We start from the raw sequence: 17,933 nt of genomic DNA, 5'->3' as shown, positions 1-17,933 counted from the left end.
ATAAGGGCCTGAGTTGTTGGCAGGACCCGAGTCTCAGGCTAGCCCTGTGCTGGGCACACTTTCTTGGTCTCAGCCCTGTCTGTAACGACACTGGCTGACTTTCTGGGGCAGCTGCAAAGACTGGTGAGATAATGCTGCACACGAAGCACTTTGGATGTGAGGACATTACTGAACTGCTTGGTGTTTCCCCCCTCCCCTTGCCACCCTTTGCCAGCTCAGGGCCCCTCACCAGTAGTCAGGGCTCTCCATCTTCTCCAAAAACTTGTCCAGCTCATCCTTGGTGCGGATGGGCCTGTAGATCTTCTTCCCATCCAAGTCATAGCCAATGTGGGGGAAGTCCTGGTACCACTCCATGGGGATGTTGCCCACTGTGTTGCGGATGTCCTGGAGGAGGAAGAGGGCGAGGGATAAGACAAAAGCCAGCTCTGGAGGCCTGAAGGCACCTGCTCAGGTTCAGGGGAAGGTCTGGAGGGCATCAATCACACACCCCCCCCCCACAATGGCATGTCCAAAATTGCTCCCCTCCCTCACCCATGAATGGGCTCTTGCAGGATGTCCAAGGGAAACCAAGACTGCTCAGCGCCAGCCCTGGCTTGGCCTCAAATCCTGACTCTGCACCACCAAACCAGGCAGGATGGATGCAGAGGCACAGAGAGAGAACCACAATGCCTGCTGACAGCCTCTCCCTCCCCACCCACCCAATGAAGGCAGCCTCACCCACCCTGCTGGCTTGCAGCTGGCACCATCTGGTAGGGACGGCTTTGTAAGGGAGCCAGGTGTGTCAGAGTGATGAGGAGCAGCAGCCACCACAGGTGAAGGTGGGGCAGGGTAATTGGTTGGCCTGGCCTGTATCACAGACTCGGAGGGATGCTTCTGAAGACCTTCCCAGGGAACCATGAAAATGCCACCAGATGCAACCAGCTTCCCTCCTCCCTCCTGACAGCATGCAGGCAGGAGGCCCTGCTTTGTACGCAGAAGGTCCCAGATGCGATCCCTGGATAGCCCCCCCCCTCTCCCTCCAGTGAACAGGACCAAGGAGCAGGGCTGGCAAAGACCTCTTTGCAGCTGAAGAGGCTGCCTGTTTGAAAAGGCAGCATGGGCCTAAGTGGGCTGCCCTGGTACAAGGCAGCCTCCAAGCCAGCCGGGGCAAGTGGAACAGGGCCAGGCCAGCAGGCAGGGCAGCCTATGGTGTCAGGGCTCTCGCCAGGGGGCAAAGCATCCTCTTCTTGCTCCTCCTCCTCCTCCTCCTCTGCCTCTCTTTCCAGCATGGCCACCCCTCGGTTCCTCTGCCGGGGTGTGTGTGGGGAGGTGGGAGGCCCATCAAGGCCGGCATCTGGCAAATCCCAGAAAGGGCTGGGTGGGTTACACTCAGCTGCTGCCTCTAATGGCTCCATGATTGGAACCACGGCCGGGGCGCCACCACCGAGCGCGGCAAGCAGCTCATTAAAGGCAGAGCTGGGGATTTATGGGCGCCCTTCAGAAACTTGTTAAAGTACAGAGGGGGTGGGGGTGGTCAGCAGCCATGCGCAGAGGAGGGAGCCTCACACTTTCCAGCACTCGCAGGGCTGGCAGCCCCCAGCTCTGGCCTCGGCCAGCTCCGCATCTGCTGTGATTCCATCTTCGCTGGATTGGCCCCCGGCTGGGAAAGCAGAACTCAGTCTACACCCCCCCCCACATGCTGATTAGATTGCCACCTTTAGGTGGCAAAACCACCATCACCACTGGGAGCATGTGCACGTGTAGCATCCGGACTTGCCAAAGGACACCACTGGAAACACATCTGGAGAAGCACGTCAAGGCAGACCATGTGTCCCAGAATGCAATGTGCCCAAGGTTTGGTTTAAGGCACAGGCACTTGCAGAGATCTAAAGCTCTACCCCCCCCCCCAGAGGTTGGAGGTGTCACAGCCCTTCATTCGTGGGCTCCTCAGCTCCATCCAGAACATTTCACCGAAGTGGAACCCAAAAGGCCACTGCAGACCTAACTGAATTTACCACTTTTGGCATGCTCTGGAAAGAGGGAGCAGAGGAGGCAGGAGAAGCAGCTCCTTTGCCTGTGGGTGTGAGACTGGAGGGCACCCCAGGGAGCACCCCCAACCCATCCTCTTCTGTGGGGAATGGGGGTGGCACATGTGGTGATGGGGGAGAGTGAAGAAAAACAGACAGAAACCCCTTCCCAGAGGGGATGGAGATATATAGATAGATCTCCTTGTTTGACTTCTTACAGCCATTGTACACTCTCTCTCTCTTTCTCTCTCTCTCTCTCTCTCTCTCTCACACACACACACACACACACACACACACACACAGCATCCCCTCTCCCTCTTGCTCAAGGGCAGAGCGCACAAGAAAAGGGGGACCCCTCCTCCCAATTACAGGCTGTCTGGGAGGGAGGTGTGAATGTGACCTCTGCCCTTGCATGCTCAGAGGCTGCACCATCTGGTTCCCATAAGCACACACACACAGGAAGCAACAAGTGGCTGGGGTGACGGTGGTGGAAGTGGGTGGTTAAGGGCCCCGGAAGAGAGAGAGAGAGAGAGAGAGAGAGAGAGAGAGGCTCCCCTGGTCTATCCACTCAGCACCCCTGGTCTCCCTTTCTAGGGTCCTGCCAGGAATTTTCCAGCCGGGAAGGTATGGCTGGGCCTGGGGAGGAGGAGGAGGAGGATGCCAGCTCCAAGGACGTCCAACTGACTCCCTTCCAAGGCATTCCCCCGGCATGACCAGGCTGTACGTGCAAAGAGCACTGGAGAGCCCCTCTGCGCACTGGGCCAGGGAGAAGTGTCTGGGGTGCCTCTGCCTTAGCCACAACACTGGCTGGTGATCCCAGCCGCACTCCTGGATTGCAGCAGGCCTTGCAAGGAAGAAACAGTTCATCCACCCCAATGCCACCCCCTGCATTCCTCCTTGGCTAGCAGGCTGCCAGGTACATATTTTCTGCCTACCCGTTGCCTTTGGCGTGGAATCACTGGAAAGCGCCCCTCCAAAGAAGGTTCCAAGCACCAACACCAAGAGGGAAATAACTGGCCAGAGCAGCATCCTGCTCTGGTGTCAACCTCAGGTCTCAGCTCCCACTTATTTAAGTTTTGGTAAAAGCAAGCTTCGGTCCCCCGCGGCTTTGCCAATGCTGTGTGCCTGAAGGGCTTCAAGCTTCTCTTGCAAAGTCCTCAGAAACACAATGGCGGGTTGGGAAGAATCCTCTTGCTGCAGAATTTCGAGCCTTTTCTTTTGAACTGGGGAAGAGCTGGCCTGCCAGGAGAGGGGCTGGGGGTGCCTGGTGAATCTGCTGCTGTTGCCACCACAAAGGTCAGGGCAAGACGATCAACACCCCCTTCCCCTTCCTCGCTTGGATTTCAAGAGCCAGCCAAGGCGGGAGGGCAGCAGCCAAGAGCTGCTCCAGGGGAGTTTTTCCCCTCCTCTGTGGAAGCAGCCAGTAGCCATCTATCCATCCCCTCCCTCCCGCCTCCCGTGTAGTTAACACATCAGCCTGAGCGCTTACTCACAAAGGAGGCTGCAGCCCCCCCCTAGTCCTCCCCCCACTCCACAAGGAGCTGCCGTCACTCAGCCACACGTCTGGAAGTTGCTCTTGGAACAGCCCAGGCATTCCTCGGTGTGCATTCCTGGCAAGGGAAAGGATTCTTTTCCCAGTAGCACTTTCTTGAAAATAGCTGGTCCACGTGGAGGAAGGGGGAAGGGGGAGAAGAGAGGGGCAGGGGGAAAGGCAGTGGAAGGATGTGGAACTGGGGGGTGGAGAGGGAAGAGGAAGGGGTGTCCCCCTCCACACACCGGACTGCTCAGATCTCTCCCCTCCTTCATGGAGACCCAGCGTTTCTCCATCTTCTTGGGAAGGAAGTGGGAGCGTGAATGCATGGCAAGGAGGGCAACTTGGTCACTAGGCTCCACCCCCCCCCCAACAACACCCCCAGGCAGTTACCCTGTGCTCTGGGAGAAGGAGGGTTGAGAAGAGCCTTGCTGCTCTCCAGCGGAAGAGGAGGAATATCAAACCTGGTTATTCCAGACTACTCCTGCTGGCCACCCGCTTATGAAAAAGGCTATTTTTTATGTGCTAAGTTGGTTACCCTCTTGGCTGTGGGAGGGAGGCCAAATCCTGGGGGTGTCTAGCCAGCTAGGCAAGGGAGAAAAGTCAGCCTGGCATCCTAGTCTCTTCTTGTGCATTTATCCCCCATCCCCAAATCTCCTGGCTTCTGAACTTCTGCAGAGAAACAGCCAGGAGGCACCCAATTGCTCTGCACCTTAGTGAAGGCTTTATTTACTCTGCCTCCACCCATTTGGGAGAAAAACTATTGGGTATGTAGCTGAGTGGCAGAAAGTCCCCGGCTCAAAAGCCCTGGTATCTCCAGAGGGCAGGTGCTGGCAAAGGCCTTTTGCTGAAAGAGACATGCTGCCAGTCAGAGCCAGGCAATATTGGGCTATATATGGAACAAATAGTTCAGCTCATTCCAAGGCACCATCTGTATGTGTAAGCGCCACAGGAGAGAAAGCTCAGGGTGGGGCCACAAAGGCAAAAGGAAGGAGCAGCGTGCTCCTTGCCTTAGCTTTGGGCAGGCTTTCCCAAACTTCGGTCTCCGGCTGTTTCTGGACTACAACTCCCATCATCCTTAGCTGGCAGGACCAGTGGTCAGGGACGACGGGAGCTGTAGCCCCAAAACAGCCGGAGACCCAAGTTTGGGAAAGCCTGGCTTAGGGTATCAGGCATAGCAGGAGTGCGGTTGGAGGAGATAAATGAATGAGTGCCCTCATAAGGTGGAAAGGCAAGTGCTGCTCCGTGGGTCCTGAGGGGCTCTGAAAAGGCAGGCATCCCAGCGAGAAAGGGGAGAGGCAGCTGCCTCTGCTGCTGCTCCTTCTCCAGAGCAGACCTGATGGAAGCAGGAGGGCTACTCCTTCCTGCTGTGCTCCATTAGCAGCAGGATCGATTTGGTTCTGCTTGGTGGGAAGTGACTAGGGAAGAGAGACTGGAGTCCTCTTTGTTCTTCACTTCTCTCCAGGAATGACTAATTTCCAAACTGGCTCAGCTTCGTCCCCAAGTGGGCTTTCTTCCGAGGGGGAGGGAACGCCCGTGGCCAGGGGGTCCAGCGTGGCTCCCCTTCATCTTCCACCTCTGCTTCAGCATTTGCTCTCTTGGGCGGGTGGCAGCTTCTGAGCAACCAAATGGAGACATTTGCCCCCTCCCCCCAATCCAAGACCCCATCCTTTCAAGACAGGAGAGCAGTCACCATGCACTTCACACCCCATCCTTTCAAATAATACGCTGTGCAGGGCTAGACGTCTCCAAGCTACTCTAGTCTGAGCGCCCGATAGCAGCGGAAGAATTTTTATGGACAAAGACCTCTGTGGTCTCCACCCCACAAGCACATCTGCCAGGCTGGGAGTCTGGGGTCCCGGAGGCAGCAACAGGTGAAGCCCACACAGGGCTCCCCTTCTCCCCACAGCCTCCGGCCACCAGCTGACAACCCCTCCTCCATCCCAAACGGAAAAAGAAGGAATGCTCAGGTAGGCGTGAAACTGCTGCAAGCAGAGCAAGAGGAGGAGAGGGGAAGGAGGGGCTTGTCTGACAGACCACTCACTGGTGCTATAAAATGCTCTCTGGCTCCTGCCACACTCCAAAAGCAGCTTTGAGCGCATGCAAGCACGCACACACACGTGTGCAAAGAGGAGACACCAGCTGCGCAGTGTGTGACCACGGAGCTTAACTCCTTCTCAGCTAGGAGGGCCAGCCAGAGAAAGTGGATGAGAACCACTGGCAAGGCGTCAGGGGGAAGGAGTTTCTGGGAGCTGCCTGTCCACCTCTTCCTTGCACTGCACAGAACTACGAAAGGATGAGAGAGAAGAGGTAACAGGGCAGCAGGTCCACAAGGAGGAAGCCCCCGTCCCCCCAACTCTCTTCTCACCCACCTCCTGGCCATGTCCTCCTTTGCCATGCTGCGCTCGGCCCCCAGCCGCTTCCTCTACCCGGACATCAGCATGCTCTCAGAGGATGAGGAGGATGGGAGCGAGAGCTCGGGGTCAGAGGACAAGCCCTACCACCTGGACACTGGCGGGTACGGACTCAAGAGCAGCAAGCGCCGCAGCAAGAAGGCAAACCGGATCAACAGGGAGCCCCGGCAGCGCCACACGGCCAACGCGCGGGAGCGGGACCGCACCAACAGCGTCAACACGGCCTTCACCGCCCTGAGGACGCTCATCCCCACCGAGCCGGCCGACAGGAAGCTCTCCAAGATCGAGACGCTCCGCCTGGCCTCCAGCTACATCTCACACCTGGGCAACGTCCTCCTGGTGGGGGAGGCGTGTGGAGATGGGCAGCCGTGCCACACCACGCCAGCCTTCTTCCACCACAGCAGCAGCAGCAGCAGCAGCAGTCCCCCCATGAGGGAGAGCGAAAACTCCCAGCCCAAACAGATCTGCACTTTCTGCCTCAGCAACCAGAGGAAGATGGTAAGTCCTGGGCTCTCCTGGCTTGCAGGGGGTGTGGAGGGGGTGGAAGGAGCACAAAGAAACGGCCGGTTAAGAAGATTCTGGGATGCGGGAAGGAACAGTCAGCGCTGCTGCCAAAGTGGATAAACTCCTCCATGTGCCGCAGGGTTCTGGAAGACTTCACTTCCAGAGGGAATTATTGAACTTCTCTCATAAGCAGGCCCAAGAGAGATGGTGCTTGGAAAGGACTGGGAGGGGAGTTGATAAGTGCAAGGAGAAAGCAGGGGAAACAGGGCAGATCAGGAGACCAGGGAGAAGCCAGAGGTGCTGGCGAAGGGGCCCAGAGAATACACACCCTCACCAAGACCCCAAGGTCACACTTGGTTTGCACATCACAAATGGCAAGCCAGCACTGGGTGTGTGTGTGTGTGTGTGGCTTTCTGAGGGGCATCTGTCCGAGGCAACACCTACTTCACCGCAGTGCTTGAGAGGGTTGGGTAAAAATGTCTCCGTCCAGAGAGTGAGTGGCTTGAGCTCCTTGGTGAGTCTGGGGTAGAGAGAAGGAATACTCCACTCCCCAGCCCTCAGCAATGGCAACTCTGCTGTCCTGCACCAATTCTCAGCTACCACCCAGTTTTGCCGCTACTTCTTCATTCTGGGAATGAGTCTGGGGGAAATGCCCAAGATGAAGAGCTAGAAGGGGCTTCCAAGGAAGGAAGGAAGGAAGGAAGGAAGGAAGGAAGGATTTTAAGTCACTGCCTGTCCACCCATCACTTCCCACATTCATCTCCTGAGCTTTTCTCTCCCCAGTGAGCAACCACCTTGCCGGCCCCCTTCCCAACCTTAGCCCCAGGCATGGTGGTTTGGGCTGCTTGAGATTCCTCCTTTACTTCAACCCAGCCAAGTTATGGGCAGCAAGCACAGCTCACCTCGCCCTCCTGCGAGATCCCTCACCATCTTTGCCCCTCATCCTCTGTACTGCTCCTCTCATAAACCAAAGGGGGGGGGGATTCTCTCTGTAGAGGAGAAATCAGCCCCCCTTAGTGTAGCTGTAAGCTTACTTTTGTCTTCTTACGCAGTGGCTGGATTTGCAGCCTGTTCCGCCATGAGCACTATTCCCTGCTTAGAAGGAGATATATCCTCACCCCCAAAAAAGTTTAGGTTGGGAGGCTGAGACACCTCCACCTCGTCCCATTCTGATCTTTATTCAGCCCTGAAGTGTAATACGGATCCTGAGGTAAGCTGCTTTCAGTCTCAACTGTCTCGGAGGGCTGTTGTAAAAATAAAATTAGGATAGTAAGGGAAAAAACAGAACAATGGTCCTTTCCAGAATGCAGAGGGTCACCAGCCGCACCCCCACAAATCCACAAATCCCCCCAGAAAAACATATCCATTGGATATGCAACAGCTGTACGTTGGTCTCTTATTAAGCAGGTTAGATTAACAAGTGCCCCAGCAATTTTCATTTGAACAACAGGAAAAAATTAATCCAAAAGGGAGTTTTAACATACTCCAGCAGAAAGGACTATTTTGGCTGTGTTTTAACAAGGAATATCCTTTCAGCTAGCATGAAAGCAAATAATGTGGAAAATCGCCTAGCAATCTTTTTGTGCTGTTGACCCCCTTAGAAGACGATGGTTCTAGTTTTAAAACCCCACATTTGAAACCTGTGGTTAATATATTTTATCAGATTATTGGTTTGGACTTCCAAGCTACTGGGAACTGGCTGCATTTTAGTCTGAAATCTTGCGGGGGGGGGGGGGAGAGAGAGAGAGAGAGAGAGAGAGAGAGAGAGAGAGAGAGAGAGAAATTCCTTACTCACACTAATTGCATAATGGAAGTTGTTAGGAAACGCAGTGTGTCCACATTTGGAAACTCTGCAGAGAGAAGGCAGAAAATGGGCCAGCAAAACCTGGTTGTTGGCATGGGCCATTAATAATAATAATAATAATAATAATAAGCGCTGATGAAGCCTTCACCTTGCAGCTGTTTTGTGCATTGTGTGGGGTGCAGAGGGGGAAGTAGGTAACATGGGGAGTGGAAACTGATGAAGCCACTGGCAACGCAGAAAGAGATGTGACTCCTTAGCAGTCAGGATCATCAAATGAAATTGGCTAGAAGCAGGTTCAGGACTAACAAATAGTGACCCGCAGCATTCCTTGCCAACAGCTCCTGGCGTGGCCGTTGTTTTCAGAGGGAGGCTACCCACGGCTGACAGGCTGGAGGCATCAGGTGCTGGGGACCAAATCCAGAGAGTGGCCACCAGTATGGCTTGCCTGTGAGCATACCAGTTAGAGGGCTGGGGGCTAAGCAAAGCCCCCTGTGGCAGAAAGGTCACCCTGTGCATTTGCTACTTCCAGCCCCGGCAGGAGAGGGCAGACCACGCACTGCAATGCATTTGGAAGCATCCCCCAAAGCAACCTCCTTCCCGTCCCCCAATCTCTCTTGGTTAGACACACCACTCTGGCCTCTTCTTGCACCCAGTTACAAAACCTCAGCTGCAGTTAAGGTGTGATGAAGCTCTTAAATACTCAGTAAATAAAGACGTTTATGGCATATGGGAAAATGTGGGAAGAGGAAAAAGGATAAAAATCCAGTCCTGGCAGTTCAGGCTGCTTCACCTCAGCCCTTTGTTTACAGAGAGGAACCAACTGACTAAGGTGCTGTACATCTGCAACAGTCTCCAAGAAAAGGGGAAAGTTCTGGGCTTGTGTGCGGGTGTAGACAAAGCGCCCCACACAGCCTTTGTTTTCCTATCCGAGTAAAAGAGGCAGGGAGTCCAAGGAGCCCCAAGTGCCAAGACGGCTCCATCCACCTAGATAGATATCAGACTCCAGCAGCTCTGGGTAGAACCACAGGCATCCCCTGGACGGTCCGTTCCACCTTCACCCTCCCAGAAAGACAACGCAAGGGGGGAAGGTCTCCTTTCTGCAAACTCTCAGCCCATGAGGGGCAGAAAAGGAAGGGCGGTTGACAAGTGTGACTTTGCTGTGAAGACCATACATAGGATATGCAAGGAAGCTGGTGCATAGAAGGGTGAGGCTCAGATCCCTTAAGCTGCTGAGCAAAGCAGCATGAGCAAGAATGACGGGGGCTAAGGGGGAAGGCAGGCTGGCTGCTATGCCAGCTGGGACCTCTGCTCCTTTGACCCCCTCGTCTCGCATACCCTCAGCTGTCTAGGGCACAAGGCTTGGCAACTGCCACATTCCAGCCAAGTTCGTCCTAACTGAAATGGTGTGTCATAAACAGATCCCCCAACTGATCTAAGTGGTGTGAAGGAAGGAAGGAAGGAAGGAAGGAAGGAAGGAAGGAAGGAAGGAAGATTTAGGACACTGCAAAACAAACATCTTTGCTATTTGTGGGGCACTGACAGAGAACACACTGCTTAAAAAGCAAGCTGTTTTTTAAAAAAAGTGGTATAGCCCTGAATTCGCAGTGTAATTTCCAAATTGCTTTCACTCTCAGAGTTGCTGTCTTTGGGCTGAAATTGTTGAGAGAAGATTGTGCCTCTGAGACCCGTTATCACGCAAATTTAAAAGGTGCGTAAATCTACTTATTGGTCTATTTGATGAGCTCTTGGCTTCCGCATTTCAGAATGAGCAAATTCCTACACCCCACGAACCAAAGCTGAGAGTTCAAAATGCCCAAGCTAAGGGGATTTGAGCATGTGGTGAGGGCAGGGGCACAGCTTCCTAGCAGCCAAATTCTTAAGGCTTCTTGGGGCAGAAAGCGCAGAGCAGCAGCCTCAAAGCTGTTCCAAAAAGCTCAGCCCACTCCAGCCTATGTGCAGATCCCCACATAAAGCAATGTAGAACAAGGGGAAGAAAAAGCAAGGAGCAACTTGCTTTCATGGGGGTGTTGGCGGAAGAACACTCTTGACGTTCTGGGGGAGCAGCATTCTGGGGGGCATGCATGTGGCACATGGGAACAGAGAGGCCTCCAGACTCTGTCAAGGAACTCTGGAGGAAGCTGGGGAAAGGCACCTTCTTGAGTTTCAGCAGCGTGAAAAGGGAGATTTGCAACAGAAACTAAATCTGTAAACTTATCTGTGAGGCTGGGGGACTTCAAAAGGTCATGGCAGAGGAAGCTCCACCCCGAACAATAGAGGGGGAGATACAGGTCAGGAAAAGTGACCATCTCCAACACCCCACTGGCTTTTGCCTTAATACTTTGCCAAACATTTCCTGCGCAGAGCAAACCTCCTTCTACTATTATCAATTGATCTGCTAAACACAGGATTGCCCCATCGTAACAGCCTAGTTATAGCGGTGCAAGAACTCATTTCTCCACTCTTCTAAAAAGAGACTGAGTGGCATTTCTTAGCTTATCAATTTATTCAATCTGAAATAAACAAACAATGATTAAGATAGGATTCTGAAAATTTAAAAACAAAGAAACAAACAAAAAAAGCTGGGAGAATTGAGGAATGTCCCTAAGGAGTAGTGCAGAGGTTGAGTATAATTTATTTGCAATTAATGACGTGGAAGAAGGGAAATGCTGAGAAGGAGCCTGGAGGAAGGCTTTTGATTCTCCCTGCTGTAGGGATGCTCAAATGCTATGCAGAGGAAGCAAAAGTGGAGAGAATGCCCTCAATTTGTACTCTTATGGGCATTTTACTGCTGACATTGTTGATACTGCCATATTCCTGTAAGATCTGCCTATGTCCGACCCAGCAAGTCGCCTGTTTTTCACTGGGGATGCCTGAACGGTTAAAGGTAGCAGCACAGACACAACGGGGAAGAGTAGCCTAATCCGTGGCAGTGTCTCCCATCTCCCTAAGTCAGAGAGTGCTTTGCATGGAGAAAAAAGTGAAGGAGTGGTTTCTTAACCCCACTGAATTGCTTTCTTCCTGCCCTGAGCGTGGGTGGAGATGGCGGCTGCTAGTTGAGAAGATGGATGCAAAGACACCAAGTGGCTTTTTGGTGTCTTTGCTTTGTGGAACAGAAGCAGCAGCAGCCTGAGACTCATTGCCTGCCTGGCCCAGTATGGTCCACTCTAGTTGGCAGTGGCTTCTCAGGGTCTGGAGCGGGTGGTAAGGCTCCCTTCTCCATTCCCTCCTATCTAACCTTTTTACCTGGAGATGCCCGTAAGGTTTCAAACCTGGCGCCTTCTCCATACATGGTGCTGTACCACCAAGCTCCAGTTTCCCACCCACCCGGAAGGAAGGGAAAAGAGCAAGTTAGAAGCGTGTCAGGGGCACTCACAGGAGCCAAGACTTATAGAGGCTGGTCCAAAGAAGGGCCAAGTCCTCTCCTTTGTCCCACTGGCTCCTTCAACTTGTGTCCCCTATGCAGTCCAGCCTTTTCAATACTTTCCTGGGGCAAACTGCCCTTTGACCTGATCTCCTGGGCTCCACCTTCCGGCCCACCATTGCTGCTGCCTCTCCCATCATGCCAACTAGGGACGACTGACGGAGAGGAAGTGCAGGCAGATACACTAGGAATGGAACTTGTCATGTACACGTCCCTACGCCACTCCCCCCCCCCTTCACATAGAGCTGCTCTCCTGCTGTGAAGAAACACAGCTGGCAGCTACCAGTGATTTTAGAGAACCACCATCTCTTTCACTGGCTGTGGCAGCTGCCACTTGCCCCAACATGCATCAATGCAGAAGCGGACCACAGGTGTACGTGGTCCAGCAACCTGTTCCCCACAGTGGCCAGAGGGTTTTTAAGAGCATTTTATTTATTTATTTCTAAAGTGCACGCCCTGTGCCTTCAGTGCCAGTCGCCATGCCTAGGAAGGCTTATAAACGAGTCCCCAAGGAGGAGGTGAACTATTGCACCATGTGAATGAGTCTTGTCCACCCTGAACCTCCCACCAATTGGCTGACCTGATCCATGGAAAGCAGAGGGTAGAAGGCTCTGAGAGAGGGGTGGCGGGGGCTGGGGGCTGCATGTGTTACTGGGAATGGATTGCTAAATTGAAGGCTGCGGCTAGGTCTATTTAGCTGCACTCAAGTAATGTCACGTTCATCAATAAGGCAATGAAGCAGAGCAAACTGTAATGGCGTGGGTCGCCATTTTGAAGCATCCTTTCAAAACGTTTGATAAACGCGCTGAGGCACTGCCCGCTGGCCGGAGCAAAAATGTGAGGTGTTTTTGTACTGGCCACACATGCAGAATGTGGCACCTGCATCAAGCATGAGGGGCACCTGTACATGTCTCTTGCCATTTCAAATCGTGTTGTGGTTTGGGGGTTTTTTCTTAGTAGAGGGCCTGGGTTCTCCCCAGCAAACTGGCACGACTGCTGTTGAAGTTGTTGTCCCAAGTTCACAGAGATAGTCGGGTGGTGGGGAGATTGGTGTCAACACAACGCTGTTATGCCATGTTGCCCCTCATTTCAGAGATACAAACAGGTTTTTTATTTGTATTTTTATGCCACCCAATTACGGTAGCCATGCCCCTTGGGGAGACCACAGATTTTTACAAATCAACAAAATGCAAAGCAGAAAGAACTGCCCCCAAAGCCATCATGCGAGCAGTGTGAGGCACTTTTCAGCAGCAAAAAGTGCAAGCACAGCCTTCAAAGCAATTAAACTGGGCTGCTTTTTCCTTGCCACCTGATCTGACCTTTGCCTTTTTTGAGCCACAACATGTTCTAGCATCTCTCTGCAACAATAAAGGAGCTTGGGGTGTCGGGGAGAGATAAAGTATTTGGGCTTCTTGGAATGCAAAGAGCAGTTTGTGGGTTGTAGCAGGACAAGATGCCTTGAATGCCTTTTGGCTGTCCCTGGTTCCCTGAGATGAGGCTGAGGGACAGGAAGAGTCGCTTTCTCTTTGGCGATCCCTTGTAGCTGAGTAAGATTGTCTTCCATAAGCACGGTTTTAACAGGGAGTCCTTAAGTGACTGTGGAGGCCAGTTCTGGATCCACACGTCCTTCCACAGTGGAGACATAGGTTTCCAGGTGGGAGCTGATCACGGTGTGGATTTGCCAAGCGTGCCTTCCTCTTAGCACCTTTCTCCCTTGCGTCCTGAGTTTGAGTGCCTTCAAAGTCCATGAAACCTTTGGTAAAGGCTGTTCTCCAACTGGAGCGCTCGCAGGCTAGTGTTTCCCAGTTGTCAGTGTTTATACTACATTTTTTCAGATTTGCCTTGAGACACTCTTTAAACCTCTTCTGTTGACCACCAGCATTATGCTGGTGTATTACAGTATTTTATTGTTTTTTTGGAAGCCACCCAGAGTGGCTGGGGAAGCCCAGCCAGATGGGCAGGGTATAAATAATAAATTATTATTATTATTATTATTATTATTATTATTATTATTATGCTTTCCATTTTTAAGTTCGGAACAGAGTAGTTGCTATGGAAGACGATCATCAGGCATCCACACAACATGACCAGTCCAACGGAGTGCTTCAACACTGGTAAAGTCAATGGAAGCAAGCACAGTTGGCTTGCTGAGGACTCCCCCAGCAAAGAACTGTGCTGTAACACCCCCCCCCCCTGCAGCTGTTTCTTTAAGAGCAGGAAAAGGCTGCCACTTTGAAGTCCCAGCTCAGCAGGGGGCTAAGTGGACTCAAAAGCTATAGAGGCAGCCGCACCTCCTGAGGTCTATGGGGGTCAGGCATTCAGGACAGGGAAGGGGGGAAGGAGGGGGGAGAGAAACAGCAAGACAGTGCTGCCCCCCCCCCCCCGCTGAGTGGGAGCTGAAAGAAAAGTCCAGGTCAGAAGTGAAAAGCAGGTTCCTATGTAACGCTAATGTCTCAAAAAATGTAACTTGAAAGAGACATTGCACATTCCTTTGCAAACCAAGAAATCTTTAATAAAAATATATTAAAAGAAGAAGAAGACGTGAAAAGCAGGGACAGAATAAGCAGCAAGCTTCCTGAAGATATAAAAGAACTTTTTCTCCGCCTCTTCAAATTCAGGTGTGACTGGAGCCACCAGGGAGCCAATTCCTTGAGCTCCACTCCCAGGAGGCCACTCTGAGAAACAGGGAAAGTGCCACGTGGGAATTCTCACTCATGTTAGTGATAGAAAAAGCAAAGCTTGACTAATATGATGTGGAAAGGGAGAAATTGTGCAACAGGCAGCAGTTGCTTGCTTGACACACTCAGCAAAAACCTTCCCCACCTCGTCCAAAGCAAGAACCTCTCCTGGAGGTTAGATGAAGCTCAGGAGCTCACTGTGGAAAGCCAGAAGTTAAAAGCATGAGCAAAGGCTGCTACGCCACGGTGAAGATGACCAGGGATGTGATTTTAAGAGCCACCTTCCCCATCTGGAACCCAAGGTGAACATCACACACAAGAGGCCCTCTGCCTTGTGCTAGCTCTCCATGGGGACGTGGCCTGTGGACCCAGTGGCTTCCTAGTCCACATAAACTCAAGGTGGATCAGGAGAGAGATAGGGGGCACTGCTGCTTAATGCTGGGTAAAGGAGTCCTATTTGCACCTCCCACCCCCTAGCAAAATATTATGGGATGATTTTGGTGACCACCTTTTTACTTGTGCTTACAAACTTGTGCAGATCAATGCTAGTTCATTAGAAGACCCTCTGTGACCTAAGAGTGCTGCAGCACTGCCCCCCCAATCCATTCCTTCTTAAGCTCCATCCAGAGCACAGCACATATTGGGGGGGGGGGGCTGAAGCAAGCATCACCTAGCCAGTTAAAAGGCAGGAGAAGCTACTCCAGGGTCCTTCTGTCCTCTGCCCCCCTTTCTTCCAGTGGCAAGAAGGGGGGGACGGGACCTGGAGGCCGGCTGTGCTTGTCTCTGCTTGGGGCAAGGCCGCAGCTTGGAGGGGCCTTTCCTGCCCTCCTCCTCCCCCAAAGATGGGCCTGCTTTGCAATCCCCTTAATTTACTGTTCCTGCTTAACTTAATGGCAGCGGAAAGGCAAGGTGATAGGGGAAAAAATATGAGGCGGGATTTTCCGAATCCCCATTTCCTCTCCAGACAGCAAGAGAGCTCCTGGGGCCTGAACATCTGGGAAATTTAATTTTACCATTTCTGCGCTCCCCCCTCCTCCCCTTTAACAAAGGATGAGGTTGCCTGTTACGGGTGGCTGTGGCAGCCAGGAAGCCATGCCGGGGTGCAGTGTGTGGTGCTGGGGAGAGGCACCAGCCAGCCAGTGAGGGCAGCTCCTTGAGAAGCAGAGGCCGGACTCACAGCACTCCCACATCCCACGGCCCAAGGAACCCCCCACTCTGCCCAGCGTTGGGGTGGGGTTTGCCACAATGGGCTGCTCGGCAGGCGACCCCAAACAACTCTGGGGGAACACTGCAAGAGATAACACGTGCTCTGTGTAGAAGGGACCTGCTTCTCCGGGCACTGGGTCTACTCAGAGTCTAAAGCTAGTCCTGCCTTGCACATTTCACAAATGCCGTAGTGTTGTGATCTATTCAGACCAAACGAGCCCTCCTGTGATCTGTACGCAGCAACAGAAACAGATCCCACTGATAGAAAAAGGGCTCCTCTGTTTTAGCTGCAGAAGGATGGAGGGGAATGGAAGATGAAATTTTGCATCAGGAAGCCAGGTTTCAGCATCCACTGATGCTGTGTTGTGAGCTAGCATCACTGGAAAACATGAAGTAACTGTGGTTGCGATGACCAAGGTCTTGGATGTATTTTTAACATTTTATTTTATAAAGTTGTTGTCTTTACGATCAAACAGTATATAAATTTTGTTAAACGAAGTAATAGTATAATAGCAGGAGAGGCTACATGGGGGAAACGACCAGTGATTTGGGGTATGCGTGGAGGTTGCAGGGCTAGAAAATGGCCCTGGCACAAATGAGTTTTGGCCCAGCCTCTCGCTGGGTAGAAACAAGTGAAAAGCAGGATGGACCATACGGAACCATGTGGCACCGGCTCTGAACAAATGACATTGACTGCCTGTTTGGTCCTGAGCCCCATTCAAGCTGCTGAGGCCCGAATACCTGAAGCAGCGCCTCTTCCTTTATCAGCCTGGAGGGTTTGCTAAAGAAAAACTTGTGATTCATCCTGGGGACTGGTATAGCTGGGAGAATGGTGCCATCTGTGAAATGGTGCCCTTCGCAGTGAGAAAGGCGCAAACATTGTTACCATCTCGGTGACAGGTTAAAACTTATTTTCCCAGGTATTAAAAATTTTTAACTGGCAATTGTTTAACATGCTCTTCTGTTTCAGATGAAGCTATTTGTCTTTGATGATGTGTTTTATAGTTGGTTGTTGCATTGTTCGCTATTTCATGCTCCAGAACTAGTCCTGAAATCTGCGCAGATCGAGGGGCAGGTTATAAATATTTTTAATAAAAAGAGAAATAATGAGCAAAATCCCTTGTGCACCTGGCTGCTCTCTGGAGCTTTGGAACAGCCACACTTGCAGCTTGCGGTCCCAGGTGTGTTTGTCTAACTCTCTTCTTTTCCAACTCTGGCCCTCTGCAGAGTAAAGACCGAGACAGGAAGTCGGCGATTCGGAGTTAAATGATTATGGATTCAGGAAGGAGGAGGAGGAGGAGATTACGAGGGGAAAGATGGAAAAGCCACACGCGCAAAACAAAGACAGAATCTTCCGGCCTGTGCCTGGCTGCTGCTGCTGCTGCTGCTGCTGCCACCGGGAGCCCTGTGGTTCTACCCAAGATGAACTTACGGCAGCCCATCCTGGGGAGAGACTGAGCACCCTCTAGGCCTGGCTTTGCAAGCAAGAAAAGCAGGGCTCTGAATGACTCTGCACTGCAGTGCTGGGAGGCGAGTGAGCCGGGGACCCTTGGCGTGGCCACTGGGGCAACTGGAGAGGGGGGGCTTTCCTGACCAGCAAGCAGAAGGACATGGACTTGCACACGGCAGAACAATCCTCACGGATCTGAATCCCGCTATAGGGAAGAGGAGGAAGGCATGGTTCCCCCTGGGGGAAGCAAGAAGAATGACCGCAGCGCAACCCCTGGACTTGCCTTCAAATCCATAGTTATGGGTCATCCTGTTCTCAGAACCTCGGGTGGGGTTACAATCAATACATGCTGGAGTTTCATGTCATTGATAATAATATAAATCCAACTTGCTTGTATAGTGAGAGAGAACTATGTCGTTCTGACCGGAAGCAAACTTCCTTTTAGGCTCATGCCATTTGGCCAACAGGGTCCTGGGTCTTGGCATTTCGAGATGAATTTAAAGGTGTTTTTTTTTTGGGGGGGGGGGGAATGCTTACTCCACTTCTGCAGCATTTGTGTAGGTGTGTGAGGCGGGCGGGAGGCAACTCTGAGAAAGAGGCAAGAGGCCACTTGCCAGCGCTATGGCAATCGTAAAACAAGACTCACTGGTGGGGGGAGAAAGAGGCGCTGCCTCAGAGTGGAGCATCCTGGGGAAATAAATCAGGCAGGGAGGGAAATAAATCAAAAGTGGACAGCTAGACCCCAAAGCCAATCCTGAGGTTGGCAGCATCCAAGGTATGGCTTGTGTAGAGAAGAGAAGGCATGAAGAGCCATCCCCATGGCTATTGGCCATTGACAGCCTTACCCTCCTCCACGAACTACTACATCTTGTGGGAGGGAACTGCATTAGCCCTTTGCACCCTGCCCTTTGCTCAGCGC

At 52.4% G+C, this 17,933-nt stretch overlaps 3 protein-coding genes across 5 annotated transcripts in view; 2 read left to right on the top strand and 1 right to left on the bottom strand.

Moving 5' to 3' along the window:
- Positions 1 to 17,933, top strand: part of FBXL6 (F-box and leucine rich repeat protein 6) — a 173,768-nt gene that overhangs the window by 1,182 nt on the left and 154,653 nt on the right. The gene's annotated exons all lie outside the window — the stretch shown is intronic.
- BOP1 (BOP1 ribosomal biogenesis factor) overlaps positions 1 to 17,933 on the bottom strand; it is a 65,610-nt gene that overhangs the window by 7,267 nt on the left and 40,410 nt on the right. For both annotated transcript variants that reach the window (XM_079984306.1, XM_079984305.1), the window contains one exon: positions 230 to 384. In XM_079984306.1, coding sequence (XP_079840432.1) covers positions 230 to 384 — 155 coding nt within the window. The remainder of the gene's footprint in view (positions 1 to 229; positions 385 to 17,933) is intronic.
- SCX (scleraxis bHLH transcription factor) lies at positions 4,744 to 16,945 on the top strand. 2 transcript variants are annotated; one of them, XM_079984774.1, is made up of 3 exons: positions 4,744 to 6,449; positions 9,894 to 9,967; positions 16,792 to 16,912. In XM_079984774.1, exons 1-2 carry the CDS (start codon positions 5,919 to 5,921, stop codon positions 9,939 to 9,941), a joined length of 579 nt encoding a protein of 192 aa, XP_079840900.1. In that variant the 5' UTR covers positions 4,744 to 5,918; the 3' UTR covers positions 9,942 to 9,967; positions 16,792 to 16,912. The 2 variants fall into 2 exon arrangements, with proteins under 2 accessions (XP_079840900.1, XP_079840901.1); XM_079984775.1 differs by lacking the exon at positions 9,894 to 9,967 and having other exon boundaries at positions 4,748 to 6,449; positions 16,792 to 16,945.

The sequence above is a fragment of the Podarcis cretensis genome (genome assembly GCF_951804945.1).
Source record: "Podarcis cretensis genome assembly, chromosome: 7".
Classification (NCBI taxonomy): Eukaryota; Metazoa; Chordata; class Lepidosauria; order Squamata; family Lacertidae; genus Podarcis; species Podarcis cretensis.
This window is presented reverse-complemented; position numbering and strand designations above follow the sequence as displayed.